At 33.7% G+C, this 22,865-nt stretch overlaps 2 protein-coding genes across 6 annotated transcripts in view; one reads left to right on the top strand and one right to left on the bottom strand.

Annotated features, from left to right (window-relative positions):
• Positions 1-7,315, top strand: part of LOC130446747 (neuroendocrine protein 7B2) — a 32,060-nt gene extending 24,745 nt beyond the window's left edge. Inside the window, exons 5-7 of one of the 2 annotated variants that reach the window (XM_056783164.1) lie at positions 889-1,079; positions 3,564-3,620; positions 6,391-7,315. In XM_056783164.1, the coding sequence (XP_056639142.1) occupies positions 889-1,079; positions 3,564-3,620; positions 6,391-6,465 (323 nt within the window). In that variant the 3' untranslated portion in view covers positions 6,466-7,315. The remainder of the gene's footprint in view (positions 1-888; positions 1,080-3,563; positions 3,621-6,390) is intronic. The other variant, XM_056783165.1, reaches the window with a different exon arrangement.
• Positions 7,316-20,135: 12,820 nt separating this feature from the next.
• Positions 20,136-22,865, bottom strand: part of LOC130446745 (leucine-rich repeat-containing protein 24) — a 285,233-nt gene continuing 282,503 nt past the window's right edge. For all 4 annotated transcript variants that reach the window (XM_056783161.1, XM_056783160.1, XM_056783159.1 and 1 more), the window contains one exon: positions 20,136-21,497. In XM_056783161.1, the coding sequence (XP_056639139.1) occupies positions 20,689-21,497 (809 nt within the window). In that variant the 3' untranslated portion in view covers positions 20,136-20,688. The remainder of the gene's footprint in view (positions 21,498-22,865) is intronic.

Here is a 22,865-nt window from a genome sequence, read left to right as displayed (position 1 = left end):
AGTTTTAAAATGAAGAAGGAAATAAACTAATGCGACATTAACATATATCAATTAATTTACCTATTTCATTAATTAATTATTGTGAATCAGTAGTTAAACCTGTTTTATAGTCACATCCAACCTCAAAAAGAATTCAATTTGTTGTCATCTTCCCATCCTGAATTTTAAAAAGTATCTTTACCTACAACTCCTGTCAGAAATAAATTTTGATAAGTGTGCACTAATATTTTCATACTTGGAAAAAACCTGCTTTTATTGATACTAGTACATAACTAAAGACATAGTTTTGTCTTTTAATGGTACCATCTTCAGACAACAAAGAACAGTACGCTACCTAGGGGTAAGTTTTTAAGAAAATGACAGATTTTGAGAATTATGTAATGGAAATATTACACAAAACGCAACGAAAAATTAAGCCAAATACAAAGTTACATACAATGAAGAAATCAAAATCATTGGTCGTATACCTCCAATCGACTTAATAATGAAGGAAGAAACAAGGACGTTTGAAGTGTGTCAAGGAACATGTCAAGATAATACAGGCAAAACAGGGTGAATAAAGAGACTAAAAACAGAGCAAAAGGAGGACGCTTGAAATGTGATATAAAAATACCAAGAAAATACGGCAAAAGAAAGTAGATTAAACGCTTAATCCCAGATATTGAAATTCTTATCATAAAATAAAAAGATAAATATATTTAACATATTTATAAGACCAAATCCAAGTGTCCGGCTTTTTTGCTGTTGAGTTTATACCTAATTATCATTTATTAATATTATTTTTCTCAGTGTGTATTATATTTGTTGTTTGTGCTAAAGTTATCATTTAACCGATCTAACCTCTCACATTACTTTTCCTCATATTTTCATACATTTATTACGTTTTAGCTACTCAAGGTTGTATAGAAGATTTCGAAAATACGGCTACTTTCAGTAGAAGATACCAGGCGGCGCAAGATTGTATGTGTGACACAGAACATATGTTTGAGTGTCCAGATTCGAACGACATGGACGATAATGAAAATACGGTTGATTTATATGATGGTTTCGAATTGGAACGAATGTTACAATCAGTGAAGGTACATAAAAAAATGATCATTTACAAATTGTTGCTTCATAGTATTTAGGTAGGCTGAAGATATAAATATTTCTAGATAATTTATCGTTGAAATACTGTTTGTTTATATTGTACCGAATGTGATAAACTTCTACGATGATTCTATTACCTCAGATATTCGCTATACTGATCTGTATATCCTCTTATTCCATACTTCTTTTGTTGAATCTTCTTAATTTTGCCCTTCTGTTTAGTACTCCTTGTTGCAGTACTACTAATACTAAGAAAGAAGAGGCTTTGTAGACCTTGATTGCCAGGTTATTCCCTTTGTTGCCCTCGCCCTAGTCCACGGAGCCTCTGCTAAATTAGAGAATCATCCGGTTTTCTCCTGGCTTTAAAGCAAAGTTCATTCACTAGATAGAAATCCCTGTATTTTCCTCCTTCTGCCAATAAAAGCTTGACAAATGCCGAGGATATGCGTCCAGTATTCTACAAAACAAAGTTTGGTTGAGTGACCCTCCCGGGGTTGTACTTATGATAAATAAATTCCGCGTATCCTTTTACTACGTTTACCAGAATCTTTACTTCCCATCTTCCCCTTCCCCCGCGCCTATTTATTTTTCCTTTTTCTCTTAGCTCTAGTGATTTTCATTAGAGGTTTAAACACTGTTAACGATCGAGTAACTCCAAAGCTCGTCGGTAATTTTATAGCGCCTGAATCCCATACGTTCAGGAATGTTATGTACGAAGCATTTCATCAGTTATCCTTTGAGAGTGTCCGAATCAGATAAGTTATTTCCTCGATATGTGTATCAACTATTATTACTCTAATATTAGTCCAAATTTATTCCTCTTACTTTGTGAAAAGAGTATCAATACACTTAGTAGGTTATCTCTGATGATATTATTTTCTCAACCACATTCAACAAATGGCACTACAACTTGGAGTAGGACATTGCTTCCTCACACCACTCTGTTCTCGATAACAACTCTCCATCCTTTCAGTTCCATTACCTTCAGGTCTATCACCATATTATGAGTTCAGCTTAGCCTGAGTCTAATCCTCTTTCTAATGGCATGACCAAAACATCTCAACAACTTTTGTAACTCTTCATTTATTTTAGAGTTGTATCTTACGCGACATTTCTGTTTTTTTTTTGACATACTGTTACTTGTCTTGGTCTACCTTGGCTAGATACCATCTTTCACTATCTTATCTTATTATTGGTCTAATTATTTTACATATTTTGATTTCTGCTATTAGAAAAAATTTAATTAGCAAAATATGCTTCGTTTCTAAACTCTCTGTCTGATGGCATCAATTGTTTCCTCTATGTTGTCCATAACATTACCAAGATATTTGAACCTCATTTCTCCCTTAAATGTTTCGCCATTTAACTTGAGATTTTCGATTTCAAATAATCTGTTTCAGTTTCAGTGACAATCGGTCCTAGTTTTTTCTCTTGCTACCAATTCTTTGTATGAATCAATCAGTTGTGTTTTGGCCGTGATATTGAAACATCATCATATATTTCTGTAGATTGTGTTAAAATTGTTTTACTTTGTTCGATTTCCTTCATTTCTTTTTAGAGTACAATTATGATATAAATAATAAATTATTATTCTAATTAAAACTAAGAAAAAAATTGACTTGGCGTCGTCAATACGTAATTTACTTCTTACTGCCTTTTCTTTTCACTGCCTAATACATCAACTCATCTTTCTGTTTTCATATGTCTCTTTCGCCGTAAATAATACTTTTATCTGTAAAAATGACAGTTTTCATCATTCTATAGAGACCAAAATGTAACAAGTAAAATTGCTTTTCATCAAGTATTCTTATGTTGGTAATACTCTCCTTAGTTGAGGCACCAAATGATGCAATTGATAAGTGTTTATATAGCAGATGGTTGAATGAGTTTAACTTATAGCACACACATACACGTAATTAAAACCATCCCTTCCAAAATTCATTCAGGGGATTAACTACCACTCACCCTCTCCTCGATATTTTATTCATTCATTGGAAATGTCTGACTATCCCCTTTCTTTCTGCTGTATTGGGTGTGTGTTTTTCGCAACCTCGAGAATGGGTAAATGCTTAACCAATTGATTGCGACTACAAACTACTTGCTGTTTCTACTCGAGATCCTACCAATCTTTAAAGATTAACAGGCCCTCTAATATGTGGTGATTATCCTTCTGATTCAGCTGTTTTCTAAAGGCTGGATGCCTGATCTATAACCCTATAACCCACAGCTATAACTTAACTAACGGACATTGGAATATATTTAGGAGATGATTTAATAAATATAGAAGAGATTAATGGAGAAAAATTGTCACACAGTAGTGATTCCTTTCATGATATTTTCATCTGTTTATTTTCCTTACCCTTGTTTAAACTTTTCCTTATTTATCTTACACATTTCAATCTGCCAGTCCTTCTTTATATTACATTGTAGTGGATATATACATTATATTGTTCAAATTATAATTTCTTTTACAGTTGAATCAGTTATTGTCCAATACAAATATGATCTCAAAAAAGTTTCTACGGAAGAAGGTAATTGAATAGTTGTAGGCTTGGTAGAACTATTTTGTGTGTAGGTTGGAATTGTTTAATTAGAATTTGAATGGAAGTTTGGAATGGAATTTGGAACCAATAGGCGTTAGTCTATTATCTTTAAAATTTACCACCAGTTTAGTCAGCATAAGAGAAGTATACTTTGCTAGAAGAAGGATTTTTTTTACCCCCTTTGCGCTTGTTTACTTTAGACAGCTCACATTTTTTAGATCCATCCCTGTAATAAGTGTGACTATGTGAAAGCAAGTTGAGCTTATTCAAATCTCATTCCTTCCTACTGGAAATATTTATTTTTAAATTCCTGTCTAGTAGGTACGTAAGTGGCATCATGAGGATTTCCTCTGCACTCAGTTCCTTCGGCCCGTGCTATATGGGAAGTCTACATGCTGATGTTGATCCGCAGTCTCACGGCCAGATGAGCCCCTAAGGCAGCTGTATCTGTTTACCTTGGCGTCTTTACTAGCACTTTTAATATTTGCTACACATTTTTTATAAATGTCAAAAGATAAGTTACATATAGCTCAAAAATTGGCTGGTAGTACTAGCTGGAAACGATCTATGTGGAGACTGGTCAATTTTCAAAAATATGTCGCGAAAAGCTGCGGATCTCTCACCCTTCCATTTTGTAATAAAATTTGTCAAACAAAAAATAGATAGAAATGGTGGAAAATATTTTGAAATTTGGAGTGTATGCATTATGCAGAATTACTTTTATCTAGTTTTCTGGCTTCATTTTCCTTGGATTTTTTTTCTAATTTCCTGACTGCGAAAAAGTGTCAGGGATAGATATTAGTGTTTCCATAGTTTTATAAACCAAATTCCGAAATTGTACGCGGAGGCATTGAGATATTTTTAGGTAAACCAAACTGTTTACATTAGAGGAATAGAAACTGGGGTCTAATACCTCGTTTCTTCTCATTTATGGGAAAAGTTACTCAGCTCTGATAGAATTTGAGCACCAACACATCTGCAATTTGAAACAATAATTGTTTAAAGTCATTCAATGAAAAGTTGAGCCCCTCAGCATTCAGAAGTGTTTGGCGGCGTCGTAGCTGTACACGTCTAGGCATCGACATAAAAATGTCTTCTGGTTGTGTATCGTTTCAAATAACTTCAATTTCGTGGATTTACTGACGCAGAAACTGTTTAGGGTGATATAAATTCAACAGCTTTCTCCCCATACTCATCGAGTGGGTCTAAATCTGGTAACCGGCCATGGCAAAACATTAACCTAGATAAATTCGAAACGTTCTACATTTCCACATTCAAAGGGAGACCTAATCATTGATGGTACGAAAAGAAACCAAACGCTTGAACGTGACGATATAGTTACGTGCATGAAAACCATTGATTGTGATTATAGTCTGTTTTAAATTTGGCAATAATGCCAATTCTTCTTCTAATGTCACTGAGTATGGTCACAATAAATTTGAAACTATTATTTTATATAATATATATACAATTAAAAGACAAAAGCAAATTTGTACTAAACAGTGAAGACGTCGAAATTTCTATTGTCCAATGTGCTCTTGCTAAATTATTTATTTGGGATAATCATTAATCTAAAGTAGGTCAAGATTTTTCATCAGTGTCTTCGGTGAAAACAAAATAGAAGACAGTAGACTTTCAAACACAACTTTAGTGAACTTTAAGTTATTTATTATGTCTTTTGGTACCTGAACACCATCAAATATATCTCGTTTATCCATTCCATCTAATCATGAAATACCATGTTAATATTAGATTTATTCACTAATCACAACTAGATACTATGAAAGACTACACTTTAGAATTAGTTTGCTTGACCCATAGATCTAGAAGTAGCTTAGATTATTGGAAATAGTAGATTGCACTGCAAATTAAGTTCTCACACATAATTTATTCTCCCACACAAGGAATCTTTGATGATATTCATTCCAAACACATTATGCAGTGTCTCCCGCACGTTTTGACAACCATATCATCGTCGATTAAGACCAAAGGTAAAAGCGATCTCTGAAAACGGAACTTGATTATTGAAATATACAAAATAATTTCCTAAAAATGTCTGCAATCTAAAAATTTGATAAAATTATGCGACCTCAATATATTTAGAAGGTTGACATGGAAAACCTTGTCAGAATCCTTCGATATGTCCACTGCGATTGCTCAGGATTCCCCATATTTCTCTATAGCTTCAGTTCATACGTTAGTGACAGGTCAAGAGATCCCCGGTTGATCTATATTTATTAAAGCCATATTGATGATCGCTGATGATTTTAGCGGACTTAAGATTTTCGTCTTTCTCCATGACTTTGGCAATGTCTGGGATTAAAACAATCGGATGGTAGTTGTTATCTTTTTTCCTTTTTCCATCCATCGGGGACAGTGGCCTTATTCATGTCTAAGTTTTGCCCATTCTATTTCTGGCATCGATGAACTAACTTCAGGCAAGCTGGGTGGTAGTTTTTCCCGCGACCCAGTTGGGTGTGTAAGTCGCATCCAGGATATTAAAGTTGAACCTTGGACGTAGTTGAGTGGCATTCATATTCATGTTAAGATGTTAAGATCTTGCATATATAATGTGACATGATAATAAAAATTTTTTCTGATTTATAAATAAGTCAGGGACGGGACTGAAGTTCTTGTTTTGGCGTGGCTTCTCAACAGATACATTATTTCTTCTGAATTAATTCCAAAAGTAATTTCTTTAGAAAAGATTGATATTTATTAATTGTGACTTATAAAAATCTATATATATTTTTTTCAGGATCATCATAATCCATTCCTGAATGGGGAAAAACTTCCTGTCGCCGCAAAGAAAGGCAATAACGTAATATTATAAACAAAATTCAAGTTATTAGCTTTGAACTAAACTTGATGACCAATGATAATAACTGACTACGGCTATGAACTCGGACGATCCAAAGAACAATAAATCTCTCGATAAATGTGTTTAAAAAATTTAGATAGTAGTTGCTTTCAATGTAAGAATTTAATACAAACAGAAAGGTACCCCTGCTGTTAGAGTTAGAACGAAGGCAATCCAACAATTCTCAAGAGAATGATGATACTTTAAATCATAACAATGTTTGACATATCATGACGTCGACCAAGAACAAAAGAAAACAAATCAACTTAAGTCACGTTCAAGGCCCTATTGAGGTTGGCCAATGTTTACATATAGCTACGAAGAACTTGCCCTGGTATGGTTTTCAACGCTAGCTTTTCGGACCTACTTTATACATTGGTCAAAATCAAAACGTAACTTAAGTGGATTATTGAACTACTATGAATCAAAATTATGATTGTGTCAACAATTTTTTTCGTTATAGTGAGGAGGTTTAATGATTTTTAGATGAAAAAAATCAAAAATACAATTTTACTGTATTAATTCGTTAAATTTGAAGTGATCTAGTAATATTTTATTTTATATGAGACAACTTATACTTATTGTCATCAAAGATGTTGAATTTTTTTACTCTATTCAATTAATTATCTTTCCTATCCAGTATTCTTCGAGTGTTAAAATTCAGCTTCAATATCTTCAATATCGAGTAGCCGATTTGTGGTTTTGTGTAAAATAAATTATATACTGTTTTTAATCAAATATTTCATTGGAAAAAAAATCAGTGAAAGTTACGAATTCTTACCAGTAACCATTTAAAAATTATTTAGTATTTATTTAATATATACTGAAACCTACTTCAAGATTTGTATGTTAAGGGTGGTTATAACATAAATCTAACTCTCTCTTGTGTTTATAGACTGTTAATATTTAAAAAAAATAGTTATTGGTGTTTGAATAAACCATTTATAAATGTTATTGAATCTAATTTTTTCTCTTATTACAAAAAAATAATAATTAAAACTGAGGCGTAACTTTATATGTTTATTATTTCACTTTTAACCTTAAAAAAATTTAAATATACCAAAAACGGAATAAAATTATTCTCTTAATGCAATTTTGGTTGTTTTATTTTTTTTCTTCGATATTACCATAGCATATGCCAGAAAAAAAACATGAAAATACACTAATGAACAAAAAAGAAATTTCGATACATATACGAGAGTGGTTCAAATATGAATTGGAATTTTACATTGAAAAGTTTTAATAATAAGTTACAGAGTATTCATACCGAAAGAAGGTAAATTGTTTATCTTCAGTCTCTGAAGACGATAATTTGGTTATCGAAACGTGCATCACACAGTGTAATTGTGAGTTTTGTTTTAGAGATAGTGTAAGCAGTGTGTTCAGTATGAATCAGTTACAGATGAAATTTTTTACAGACCCCAAAGCCGATTGTTCTTGGGCTTTCTGCGACTGACCCAAAATAGCTTAAAAACTTTCTACAGGATTTACATTATTTTTGGATTATTTGTGGAAGTTTTAAGGTATTTAAAAGACATATTTATTGGGACAAAAATAAAAATACAGATATAAAATTAAATAAGTAATATTTACTTATCATAAAACAAATACTTAATGTATGGTCTCAGCCTACAAATGAGTTGGAATGTAACAAACATCTTAAATAGATTAAGTTAGATTATGGCAAGCAAACCGTGAAAAACATGGCAAGGTTGTGTCACTCAACTCATTCTGAATCCTTCCAACCATTTCTGATCTATGTTTAGATGTTGGCTTAAAGTTTTTATAAAAACTAGTACTATATTTGCTGCATAAAGCCAACTTTAAAAATCTTTTGTTACCTTTATAGCCAGCTGGAGGTCCATTGATCATGACATAAGCTAGTTTGTCAGTAGTGCCTACCTCCTCTAGGTCAGAGGTGTCACTGGCTGCTGGTCATTTCAGCATTACAGAAGCAATAATAAATTCGAATTGTATTGAGTTGATCGTCGTATAGTTACCGGTAACAGTGGTAATGTTGACAGCGACCCAACAGAGGGATTGAAGTGACTGAAGTAGTGGGAACTATCCGATAAAAACAAACGTTGAAACAGTCGTTTGTCCCATCACTACGAAGTGAATAGTGAATAGACTGAGGATGTGTTTGCTAAGGCGCGCAGCTCTATCCCTAAGTCAGCTGACTGTATTGCTTTTTGATCGCCCGACCGCCCGTCACAGCTGAGTTGCCTACTAGCCAAAATTGCCTCCGGTCACGTTTGACACATTACGTAACTAACTATGCCGGTTGTATCAACTCATACTGCTTGCTCTAGTAGCGCTGCTCTTCTTCAACACTTTGTTTTTAGTAATCTGTTTTCTGCAGTATATTAAAAATATTCTACAAGCAAGCTTGTATTGTTGTTGCTTTCTTAGTAACATACGAAATTTCGCTTTTGCGAACTGCAACCTAATTTTACATAGGGCCAATCTGCAGGCCTCTTTCTGCGACAATGTCGCACTATCTCTCGTCGTTCTGCTTTGGGTTTCAAAGATCCAGAATCCAGAAATTTTCGGATGCGTTTTTCGTAAAAACCTCTCGGCTCGTCTCGTAACCATTCGCGGTCGAAGGATTCTACCTCCTCTTTGCTTTCGAATCGTACTCCGCCAATTGCTTCTTTCGTATGACGACAAATTAGGACTATAAGGAGGTTGTTCCAGTGGTTTCCAAATAAATTTGTTCAACGTTTCCATAGTAAGCCGCGCATTGTCTTGCTGCAATATTGCATCCCGGATTGGAATATCACGTCGCTTTTGTCTGTAGACTCCGCATCTCCGCAATTACTCCTCTTTTGTCCCTACACACGGTACACAACACCTTCCTCCCTTACAGTGTAACCTTCATATTTCTTCCTCCAGTCCATAGACGCGCGTTTACTCTCCGGAATATAGTGGTGTTCCCAAGTCTCATCTGTAGTGGATATTCGGTGCAATAAATTTTCTGCTTCCTCTTCATACTGCTGCAGGAGACGCGTACTAATTTCCTAGCGTATAAATTTCTACTTAAAATTCAAAAGTCTTGGCACCTATCTAGGCGTTCATAAATTGTTTGCTCAATATTATCTACGCTGATACCCAATTCTTCAGACATATCGCGTCTTGTCTTGAATAGGCTCTCATCCCCGAATTGCTCTATTAATTTTTAATAAATTTCCGGGAATTTCACATTATCTTTGACCAAAAAACGAATAATGATGCGTTGCGCAATAGACACTAGTACATCCTTGTAGCTCATGGCTATAAGTACACTAAAAAGCGAGGTTACGCGGTTCCGACTGTTCTCTATGCTTGTAGCAGCCCATTTCTAACCCCAGTGCAGCCACTTTTGTGATACTAATTTTTTCGCGTGTTCATCCAAAGCCTCCAGTTTATATTTGAGCCTCCCTCGTATCTTGGGGCGGATGTAATTTGGGCGCTAAAGGATTAATGTACTTTTTACAACATGTAAACTAGGCGCCAAGACCGAAGGGTCATTTTAATCCTATGTGTATTTTGGGCGCTAACCGACTGAAGTACATGATTTATGAAATACAGTTATTTATTAAATCGCCGACATTTATAATAAGATATATTTTTGTATTTTTAGATTTTCCTATAAGAGAAATGACCTATTATCACTTAATGTCTGAAAAAATTTACCGTTAGAGGGAGCTACTTTGCACTTTTTTTAAATGAAAAATCTACCCTCAATAAAGTTTCCTCACAACATTTTTGTAACACTCTACAGAATAAAGTAAATTTTATATTTCTTAATATTTTTATTTAGTACTCAAGTACATATTACATAAAAAATAAGAGATTTACCTAACCTAACCTAACCTACTTAAAAATCTATCAACTTTCCCTCTATTGGGTTATTTTATGACTCGACCTACCTGCACTTCTTAGCGCCGAAAATACATGTCGGATTATCTACCCTTCTTGGTCAGACAGGTAAAGAAGGATAGTTAGCGCCCAAATTACACCCGCCGGTATCTTGACATCCAATATTTTTGTCTTAAGACGTTCGAGACATGCTGTATAAAAACTATTTGTCTCTATTTCATACCGTATTTGAGATATCTGACATGAATCATTTATACAGGGTATTTAAACACACCGTACTTTTTTAAAACTCTTAATAAAACGTATTTTATGAATCAGAAAATTTTAATTCTGTTTTTACGATGTAAATACATACCTAAGGTTTTCTTTCACATAGAAAATCATGTAGGTGAAGTTCCCTATTCTCATTAGATTGAGCTTAGCGATTTCTGGCGTTCTATCATGACTCTTTTAAATATACGAGGCGTTTCTTTGGAATACAAATCGACCTCTGATTGACAAGAGACTTTTTGGAAAGTCAAATCAGCCATAGTTGCCCTTACTAGGTGTGCCTTGGCATCATTTTGTTGTAACCAAATGCACCCCTAGTCCAATTCATCTATCCATGTTTACATACCGAATTCACTAACACTGCTACTTCGTTGTCCTCGAAAAAACAGGAGGGCTGGAAAGTTCGTAAGCTGGTTTAGAAAAAATTTTGTTTTTTGCCAAATTTGATTTTATTCAATATCAATAAAGTTGTCTTTAAGGGCGATACCATTTTGTACGATTTGTCTTAAGCCTCGAAATAGGCTCCATTTTTGGCAATAACCTCATCATCAGTGAAAAATGTCTGTCCATCGAGCATCATCTTGAGGTCTGAGCACGTAAAAAAAGTTACTGGGCACCAGAACTGTCATTTTGTCCTTCTAACGCTCCAATAACTTTATGTAATAGTCTCTGCTTATGGTTTTCCCAAAATACTGATGCCGACTTTTGGCTGACTGTCGATTGGCCCCTTTGAAAAATGATATGATGATGGCCGGGTTGCTTTTAGTCAGTTGTAAGCTCATGCGGCACCTACTTTGAACAGAGCTTTCGCAATTTCAAATATGCTCTTTCAATATATCCAACACGTTCTGTTGCTATCTTTAGGATTCCAGCTATCTCAATCTCAATCAAGCTGCACTCTACAGGTTATCCGAAATAATTTCAGATACTTTCTTTGATATTTTCGCCGTAACACCCCCTTTGGTGCGTCTACTGCGTGCATCATCCTTGCCTCTCATTTCGCCTTCACATACCATTTCTTAACGGTTGATTTTCCTTTTCCAATAATGTTTTCCAAGTTTTGGTTTCCATAGAATTTTTTTTGCCAAAAAGCAAAACATTAACACAAGAAATTCCTTTCTTTCAATTTTTCAAACTAATAAAAGTTTATCCACTCAAAATTCTAGTACTGCGGCTGTCAAATTTATACATCTGTCTTTTGACGGTTACAGCTAACTGCAAATCTTGTGAATTTTATAGTAGCGCCATCTATATGTCCGCTCACCTAGCAATCGTCGTGGAATGACATCCAGAAGAACCTCCCACAAGCCGTCAATTTTTTGTACGACATATTCAATGTTAATATTTATAAAAAATGTTGATAATCGTAATAAGGTTCATAAAATATTGCTGCTTCCTTAATATCGATGCAAAATAATAATTTAAAATCAATATATTGAACATCGCAGAAATTAACAGTTAATACAGCACGCGCCGACTAGGTAAAAGTTGCGCAAATTCTGTAATATTCGTCGTACTCGATCCAATTATATTGTGCAAGTTATTATTATCAGTAACGTAGCGAGGTAAAAGTATTTAAAAGATTATGAGTGGATGGAAAAAAAGGGCAAAAGATATGGTAATCAAGTGTTTAATTATCTCACTAATAATAAGGTTGAGCTGCTCACTTAAACAGTGGAAAATAAAACATCTGAAGCAACAGGTAAGTTTAATTTATGGGTGCAACGAATCAAGTCCGCGTTTCATGGGAGTTTCTTCTCAATTACTGCAGATGAACAACTTCGAATTTTAATTCTTATTTCTTTTCTCAAAGAAGAACAACTTATATTCATTGTTAAAGTATGAACTTCTGCCAATTAACCAGTGCATTTCTCTGAATTTAATACCCACTTGTTTCCTCTTAGTGAATATTTGTTTTCGCCGTGTTAATCTTCTATATAGGTACATAGCCAGATATTTTGCTTAATTTTTTCTGTTTTAAGTCAATATTGATCATTTTAAAACTCATATTGACCCAAAGGAGTCAACTCTCGGGTACTGCAAGTAACATTGAAATCCTTTAAAGATTTCAGAACTATTATGGTTAGAAATGAAGCCAAGAGGAAAATTTTGAGTTACAATACCAAAATAAGTGCTCACCCTAATGTACTTGCAAGGAAACTAACTGAAGAAAAGGTACATCGTCTTAAAAGATTCAAACTAAACAACTTGTGGATAGCTTTAATTAGAGCACAAAAAAATGTAAGAGGTGATCCTTATTGAAGGATGGTCCTATCAACACAGATTAAATGTGACATGGTGTTAAATAAAAAAATTTCTTTTGAATACTGTGAGATAAAAGTAAAAGTGTATATTACTTATATAAAATTTAAAACAATATTGAAAAGTAAACTAGAGTATTATTTGTATAGCGCGCCATTGCTATCGGTTATACCTAAGTGTCTTTTCCCTAACTTTTTTGTTCAACAGTCTCTTCTCTGTTTATTAAAAGTTCAATTTTCGAATAAAATCCTCAATATTTTTCTGTAGAGGTTTGTAAACAGAATACGTATGGATTAAGTTTAATTGGGAAACTTCTGGAAAACTTTACGGTTTAATGTACACAAAAGATCTAGTTTGATGGTTATGTTTTGCTGAAATGGAAAAAACAAAAGTACAAGTATAGAATTTATGCTAATATGATTTAGGATCTACTTCAGTTTCAGAAAAGATCTCGATTGGAGAACAATAAATACCAGCTCATCATCTACTTATTATTAATACTATTATTTTTGTTTTGTTTGTTACATTTTTTTGGGTTATGAAATGTTGAGAACATGTAAAAGATCACTTTTTGGTAAGAGTGATGCTATATAGTAGTAATGTTGCTTTTAGAATATAAAACTATCATTTGGAAATACTTCTTTCGAATATCAGTCCAATATTTTTCTTTAAAAAATTATAGTGAATTGATTTATCAAAAAAGTAAAATGAACAAAAGATTTCTTCCACCTAACAACGTCTTTTCTCATAATATCAGTTCTTTCATAGAGAAGACTCAGTAATTTTATTTAGAATATCTTCACAAAACTTTTTTCACTTTAGTGTAAAAATAAGATTTTTGTTTTAAGAGGTAATAAGCAGGTGAAATACTTATTTGTTTCATGTAAAACTGATATAAGATAGGATAGTATATGAAATAAGATACTAGGGCCGTTTGTTTTCAACCTCCGATCGCTCCGTGCAGACGCTACGCGGGCACGCGCTGTACACACTACACACTCCGCCATTGTTGACATTCAGGCATCAGTCGGCGTTATGCTACAGCATGTTAACATGTCCGCCATTATTGATGATCCCGCCAAGTGTGAATTGCGAAGTGTGATTCGTTTTCTACAGGCTGGAGGCCATAGTGCGGCAGAAATCCATCGGAGGATGATTGGTGTGTATGGGGAAAACTTCATGAGTGATGGTGTTGTGCGTTAATGGTGTAGAAAGTTTAAAGATGGACGTAATTATGTGCGTGATGTAGGAGGCCAAGGACGCAAATATGTCGTTTCAGATGACCTGGTTCAACGAGTTGACAGAATTGTTAAAGAAAACCGCAGATTCCCCATTATTGTTTTTTCTACGGAATTTCCAGAAGTTTCAAGATCTGTTTTGTACTCTATTGTCATTGAACGGTTAGGCTACACTGGCGGCAACTTTCTTTGAAGAGGGTATTGAAAAGCTTGTCCACAGATATGACAAATGTCTCAATCCCTTTTGGGGTTTGTTTTATATGAAATTGTCTTTTATTTATACCCTATTGGAGGTTAGGCTCTCGGAAATACTGTTTGTTAATCTAGCCATCACTTTAATAGGATTATACTCTATTTGATTGAAATAAAAAAGAACTTACAAAAGTAAACCCGAATTTTATTCATAAATGTAACAAACTATATAAAACATCAAGCAAAAGAAACTAAAAAACTAGTCCTCTATCCTCCTCGTCACAGTCTTGTAAATCATTCTCGCATTCGTCATGCAAAATTCCACTTAGTTTACTGGCCAAAAATTAAAGTTTTTCATCTTGTTGACAATTTTTTTTATTTGATTCCATCTCTGTCATTATATTCAGTAATAGGTCTAATTTCTCTTCATCTTCTTTCTTCCTTCTCGTTGGCGATTTTACTGCGTTTTTAGTTGACACTTTTTCTAGTTCTTTTAATGCTCTTATTTTTCTTTCATTTGTTGAATAATCATCGTCTGAATCCATTTTAGTTTTTTGCTGTCGGCGTTCGATTTCAGTTATCAAAAACTACTATGTGAGATTTTTAGAGCCATAACCCTGCCTACAAATTTAATAAACAAAAGATTGAAACAACTCGCAGAGAAAGAACTAGGGGATTATCAAAATGGCTTTAGACCAGGAAGTTCAACTATCGACGCAATCCACACTCTAGACCAAATAATAGAGAAGACAATGGAGTAAAAAAATACATACAGTTTTTATTGATTTCAAAAGTGCTTTTGATTCAATAAAAGAGAGAAAACAACAGAAGAACCAGAAGCATCAAATGGGGAGACCCACAATGTTACCAACGCTATTCAACATAATATTGGAAGGCATTGTGAGAAACGCAGGATTAACAGAATAAGAACACTATAGAAGGCACAATACAGATAGTAGCATAGGCAGTTGATGTAACTATGATAGCAAATGAACAGATGGAATTAATAAAAGCGATCAACAAATTAGAAGAAGAAGCAAACAATTACGGACTGGAAATAAATGCAAAAAAACAAAATATGTATATGAAAATAGGGGGAAGAACAATAGAAGAGAGAGCAAACGAACTGAAAAAGAACAAATACAATTTTGAAACAGTATCGACCTTTAACTATCTAGGAATAAGGTTGGGATAAACAACCAGAGACAGGATAAAGGAAACGATACAAAAAGCTATGGAAGAAACAAAAACCTATTAAAAAACAAAAACATAACCACACAAAACAAAATAAAAATGTAAAAAACCCTAATAAGACTAGTAATCACGTATGCGATGGAAACAAATGTAATCAACAAGAGGGAAGAAGAAGAACTTAAAAGAGCCGAGAGAAAGATAATGAGAACTATAACGGGTCCAATTATAACACAGGAGGGATGAAGAGAGCAAAAAAACGAAGAAATAGAGAAAGAACTAGGGAAGGAAAATATGGTGAGATACATGAAAGCACAAAGACTCAACTGAGATGGACATATAATGAAAAGAAATCCAACTGATACGATCAAAAGAATAAAACAATGGAACCATTGTGAGGCCAAGGAGAAGAGGCAGGCCGAGAAAGATTTGGAAAAACGATAAAGAGGACACTTAATATAGAGAATTGGAGGGCAAAATGCCGGAACCGAAAGGAATGGAAAATAATAACACAAGCAGCCGAGACAAACGATAAACTATTAAGAAAATAAAAATCAGAAAACGAGGAGTAATCCACCTCAAAAAAGAATTTTAAAGTGATTTTTTTCACATAGTACAGTACATAATAACGCTTAAATTGAATTAATTCCATACATTGAAATGACACAACTCACTTTTCTTTAGTAATTAATAATTTTGATACATAAATTATGTCAAGCAGTGTCAATGCAATGCAATAAAATTTTAATGCTCCTCAATTTTGTCTGGATTGTAGGTGAAAGAAATTAAACCATTTTTTTCAAATATTATTTATAGACCTCAAGATTTGATACTATACATTAGATTTGGGCAATAGACATATTAGTAATTATTATATATATACAGTGCTTCTAGTAAAATATTACCAGAAATTATATAAGTAACTAAGATACATCACATGTTTTTCATGAAAATAATTGAGCAATAACTCAATTGAAATTACATACAAAAGTGTATTATAAAGTTTGTACTATTAATTTTGTCGAATTTTCTGAATTTTATTACTAATTAGTCATACTAAAATAGCCATTTTGAAATATAAGCAAACCCTATTAATTTTTTACCCTCTCCTTTTAAAAATTAAAAGTGACTACTGAAATTTTTCCTATACTATTTATCCATTGAAATTGAGAATTATTAAGAATATTTGGGCATTAAAGCCACTATTCAGTAAGTGACAAAAAAATTTTGTTCCACTGTAAAAAATAATGAACTGATATAGGTCCAACCTTTGAACTAAATTTTTTTAAAGGAAAAAGTAAAAAATCACCAGAGTAACTAATTACTAATAAATCTAGTTAAGAATTAGTTATGTATTATGTTAAAAAGCAGTATGACAGTAAAATATAAATTATGTGAGATCGAGTTGAATTATTGAATATTCTAATTCTTTGGAATGTTCTCAATTATGCATTTTTAAATATTTAATTGTTTGAAAAATAATCTATTATCACAGTTTATTAATACTATATATATAATTTAAGAACCTTTGTTGATTTTTACAAATTTTATTTGTAGAAAAATAAAAAATTCAATTAAAGAAAATATGGTAAAAACTCTTCAAATCTATTTCGAAAACAATTCGATGAAAAAATTCAATCTTACATTTCAACTAGTTGTAAAGAACTTCCCTAAATGTTTTTATTTATATGATGTGAATAAAATAATATGAGTGCATGAATTGGAGGAAATATGAATGCATGTATTGGAGGAAAATATGAATGCATACCTACTTTTGATAAAGTTTAAACTTGTTACAAAGTTCATTATAAAACTTATTCAGACAAACTTGAAATAATTTTAGTTCCATGGGAACGAAATATTTCTAATTGAACACCAACCTTGAATTAAATATTTTTTGTATTGATAAAAATACAAATTATTCATCATCCCATCTTATTTTATTTTTTATACCAACAAAAACATTTTGTCATTGAGTTGGGATTTGTGAAAAATTTAAATAGTCCTAGTAAGAAAATTGTTTACCAATTCATTGCTATCTTCATTTAATGTAGGTTTTGAGATGAGAAACAGAATATGACATTTCAAAACTGGAGGAATAGTCTTAAGAGGTCAACCTACATGAAGAAGGAAAAGAGAACAGAAATAACAACAAAGAATAAAGGGAGGGAACCATATTAGTCATTTTAAAAAAATGAAATTGATCAAGCAGAGATCTGAAGAATGAATACACTGCTTATTACCACTAGACTTTCTGCTAGCACATTTATGGAAGGTAGTTAACAGTCAACTTCGCTTTGGAAGGTCCTCAAATCCTGGCGAAAACTGTGTATGTGTGAAGTATCTTGGTTTAGATCTTAGACATTTTTGAACTAGAGGAATAGCCTCAATGGTAAAGCTACATAAAAAATAAGAACAGAATAGAAATAACTAGAAAATGAAGAGTGAGGTTCTGATTTTGAATTTGAATAAAATATGATTGATAAAGTAGAGGTCACGTTTTCTACTAATACATTTTATGAAGGTAATTAAAGGTCAATCTTGCTTGAGAACATGTGTACATTACAATGTATATAAGAAGGCTCGGTTGAGATTAGATCATAGTTTGATAAAAGTCGCATATTTTCACTTTTCATTGGACTGACCACCATAAATTGGTTCATATAAACTGGAAGAATAATAAATCAGACGACAACTTTTCAGATGAAATTTCATAGGTTAGGTTAGGCGAAAATCCATTAGAAATTTGGAATGATTTGAAAATACAATTTCCAAAATTATATATTGTTGCAAATTTTTGAGAATGGTTGCCACTTCAGTACCTTCTGAACTATTGTTTCACAAAGTTTGGAAAAAAATATTGGGATATATAAATTATTTTTTATCTTGTTTAAAATTTATTGTATAGAAATTTATTAGAAAATAAACTTTATTGCATTTTATTTAACCAATAATTAGATGCATCGCAAACATCGATATTTCTCCCTGATGTATCGAAAAGAATCGATGCAATGTGACGATACGTTATATCGGAAAAAACCTCGATGTATTTTTTCAGTTTATAACCTTTCAGATGATATATTTGGTGAATCGAAATTCCATACATGGTAAAGTTGATGGAAATAGGGTGTGGAATCAATTTACGACGTCAAATCATAGGGTTCCAATTAAACAAAAGTATCTTCTGCGCCACCCTGAACATCAAAATTAAAATTTAAAAACAGAAATCGATTCCTCGTAAAAAAATGATGGAAGCACACGTTTAATTTTTTTCGTAGTGCCAACAGTCTGGATATAAAACTAAAATTATTTCGCGTTTCGCACCAGCGTGCGGCGCCGCGGAAATCGTACTCTCCCCTAATTTTATACTGTTAACACTACACCAACAGTCTGAGGTCAGTCTCTGAAAACAATAACTTGGTTATCGAAACGAGCACCAGACAGTGTAATTTTGAGTATTGGTATAGTGCTGGTGCTAGTATAGTTTTCCAATAGGGACTTGACAATTTTGAAGTTAGTTTGTGAACGCACCTTTTCACTCAACATCGAACTGTCACTGTCAGTTTATTCAGTAGACATAACCTTTTCATGAAGTGAAGTACACAACGTCTGAAAATATTAAAAATTTACTACAGAAATTCGGAGTCGGAGGCCGCTACTTTAAGAGCGTTAACTCCGATTTTCGGTCATAATTCTCGACCTAGTAGACAGGCAGTAACAAGTTTAGTGAAAAAGTTTGAGTCTACATATTCGATGTGTGATATTGCCGTGCCAGTGAGACTACGGGTTGGTCGAAGTATCGAAAATATCGCTGCCGTTGAAACGTCCGTAGCAAATGATCCAAATCAGTCAATTCCACAACGTTCTCAAGAGTTGGGCGTCGCCAAGACCACTTTATGACGAATGTTGTGTAAGGATCTTACTTTACACCCATACAAGATCAGGCTTGCTCAAGAATTGAAGCGCCAACATCCTCATTGACGAAGCTCATTTCTGGCTCAATGGGTTTGTAAATAAACAAAATATGCGGTATTTGGCGGGTGAAAATCCACATGTGCTTAATGAAAAACCACTTCATCCACAAAAGATAACTGTTTGGTGCGGTTTGTGTGCCGGCGGCGTCATAGGGCCATATTTTATCATCGACGATATTGGTCGTCAGGTTACTGTGATTGGTGATCGTTATCGCGCCATGATTATCGATTATTTTTGGCCCGAATTGGAATATAAGGACTTGGACAGCATGTGGTTTCAACAGGACGGCGCCACAAGCCATACAGCACACGTTACAAACGATTTATTGAAGAACAAGTTTGATGAGCGTGTTATTTCAAGAAATGGAACATTCGATTGGCCACCTCGTTCGCACTATTTAGATTTTTTTCTTTGGGGTTACGTCAAGTCATTGGTCTATGCTAATAAGCCGACGACGTTGGAAAAGCCCAAAGCCAACATAGAACGCGAAATAGTAGCCCTTTCGGCCGAAAGGTGTGGCCGAGTCATGGAAAATTGGGTTCAACGAATTAACCGCTGCAAACGTGCCCGCGGTGGCCATATGAGAGAAGTCGAGTTCCATAAGTCCTGATAGTCCCGATAATAAAGTTTTTGAAATATCTCAAATGGTTTTCATTTTATTTTGAAAAAAGTTGTCAAGTCCTTATAGGAAATGCTTATTTAACACCATGGAAATGGTACTTTTCAGTTACAACCCCATAGCTGTACAAAATAAGTTAAGTATGATGGGCACGGTTGGTATTAAATTAGTGATTATAATCAGTTATGCATTCAAATAGTACAAACTTTAAATACGTTATTATTCATAAATATGTATTATAAATAAATTTGTAACGAAAAAATTTTACTCGTAGTCAATTTATACCAATTACAATAAAAAAATCTACTTTGCGCTCAATAAAGAATGTTTTTTACAGCATCAGTCGAAGTGGAAGCCCGAAGGATAACATGCATAACATTCAGGGAATTCGAAGCATTATTTAAACTGGTTTAATATAATAATTATGTATTATATTCAATTAATGGTTCATTGTTCACGTTTATTAAGGCACTGTTTCGTAAAATGTATACAATTAATCAGTCCACGCTGTCTCTTAACCCTGTCACTACATGTTTTTGGACCTCATTATGTCACAACCAGTGCTACGAGCACTGATTTTAGCCAATCTCACACTTCTGTTCCATCTTCTCCTTCGTCTTCGAATAATGGGCCAGTTGAGATCCTCTTCTTAGGTTTTGGCGGTGGTCTTGGAGGTATTTTTTTCATAGGTTGTCCATCTGGTGGCAAGGATGACGAGGAATTTCTTTTTTCGGGACTTCGTAAGGCTTCAGCGTTATCCTTAGTCCATTGGAGTTTTGATGGTGTTAGTTTAGTGGCATTTAAATTTCTAGGAAGGGTTTGGCTGACAAGAACTTGGCTTGGTGGAGATTCGTGAGTCTCCGCTATTGGATCGCAATTTGTTGGACTTAACGCCAGTACTCTGTTAGACCTAGGGGTACTGGTATTGCTCTCTAGTTTATTTAAAGATAAAGTACTATTAGTACCCCCGTCGGCAGTAGTCCTAGCTCCTAAATTATCGTACAGAGGTTCAACTATCATATCTCCCGCGTTCGGTGGTTCAGAACTCCAACTTTGCATTCTAGGACGTCTCGGAATCGTAACGTATCCAGTACGTGGTACTCTAATCGGCGGTCCAACGAATGGTGAATGAGATCTGGAATAAGGTAGAGTACGATAAACGCTAAGTTGATCGTAAATTGGACTGTTGATAGGAGATTGAGGTCCATGATGCGGTGGAAGACGGGTTGTATCAGCTACAGTCGATGCCGAGCTTCCAGCAGGGGATACTTGAGCTGCTCTAGGAGGGAATGGTAATAAATCGGGCGGATAATGATGCGGAGGCGCGTCTAGTAAAACGTGGGCTTTTCGGAGAAGTGGTTGATCGAAGTCCAGAGAACGAGTTTCTTCGTCACAATCTGGAAACAAATAATAGTGAAATTAATTAATAAACATTAATACGTATTGGATTTTTAATAATTGAATTCTATATTTTTCGAATTACGGACAACTTTGACCAATTTGCTACGTAAGTTTTGAGATATGGCAACACTTTTGTAAATATGTTAAATTTGGCATTGCCATCATAAAGCTTGACATTTTTAATATTGACAGTACTCAGAACATGTTATCGTACTTGTTTATAGATAGTTGAAACATTCATTTTGGTCAAGAAACAGAATTAAAAAACGAACATGTTGTCTTTGACTTTCGATGTGGATTAAACCAACAGCAATATGCCGATCAACTCTCTTCAACTTTTGGTGATGAAGGTCGTCCAAATTGGCTGTTGTACCAGAAAACATCGATGCTGATATTCCAAGATGGTCATGTGACATACAGTGTGATGGAGGCATACTAGGAGATCAGTTCCACTAGCATACATTCAATATTGCATGAAGATTTGGCTGTCAAAAAGTATCGTGTCGATTGGTGCAAAGAAATGATAAAAAAATTCAATCATGGTGCTTCTAAAGACGCCTATAAAATCGTGACAGTCGACGAATCCTAGATTTATGCAAATGAACTCGAAACTAAACAAAAATCGACTGTAAGGGTCTTTCAAGACGAGTCAAATCCATCAAAAGTTGTTCGCGCACTAAGAACTTCGAAGCCAATAAACTGTTTTTTAGTATAACGTCATAAGCATTGATATTTTATCAATAACATCAAGCAGACAGTTTATTATCAAACATTAAGAGAAATTGAAATTATTGATTTATGAACAGCCCGCCCCATGGATATAGAAGAAGTATGAAGCAATGTATCAATATTTCAAGAATTGTTGTTAAACAAAGATTGCCATCACAAATTGAGAAAAACATTTATCTGAATTTTGTAAATAATGTTCAAACCTATCAATATTCTTATTACATATTACTCACTTTTCATAAATCATTGATACTATGGCGTATTAAAGGAGTGTTTATGGGATGAATTATTACCAACCAAGGGTAGTAAGTTGGCTTACAACCCGTCGTCAAGGGCAATCGATACCTTTTTTGGTAACTGTTATTTATGTTTTTCAAAATAGTTTTAAAGTGCGTTTTTTAAAATACAGGAAGGAGAAATAGTTATTTTATTGAACAGGTATTTAAATTATTGAAGCGGTATTGCCGGCATCAAAACTGAATAATGAAGATGGAATAAATAAAAAGGGAAATTTAATTTGTTTCGTAAATATTCAGGTTTTTATTACTTTTCTTAGCTACAGAAATTCCCAGCAAGCTGAAAATCAGTAAAATTGTTTAAAATACAATTGAAATTAAAATTTTAATGCTCCCCAT

This window comes from Diorhabda sublineata, chromosome 7 (assembly GCF_026230105.1).
Source record: "Diorhabda sublineata isolate icDioSubl1.1 chromosome 7, icDioSubl1.1, whole genome shotgun sequence".
NCBI lineage: Eukaryota > Metazoa > Arthropoda > Insecta > Coleoptera > Chrysomelidae > Diorhabda > Diorhabda sublineata.
This window is presented reverse-complemented; position numbering and strand designations above follow the sequence as displayed.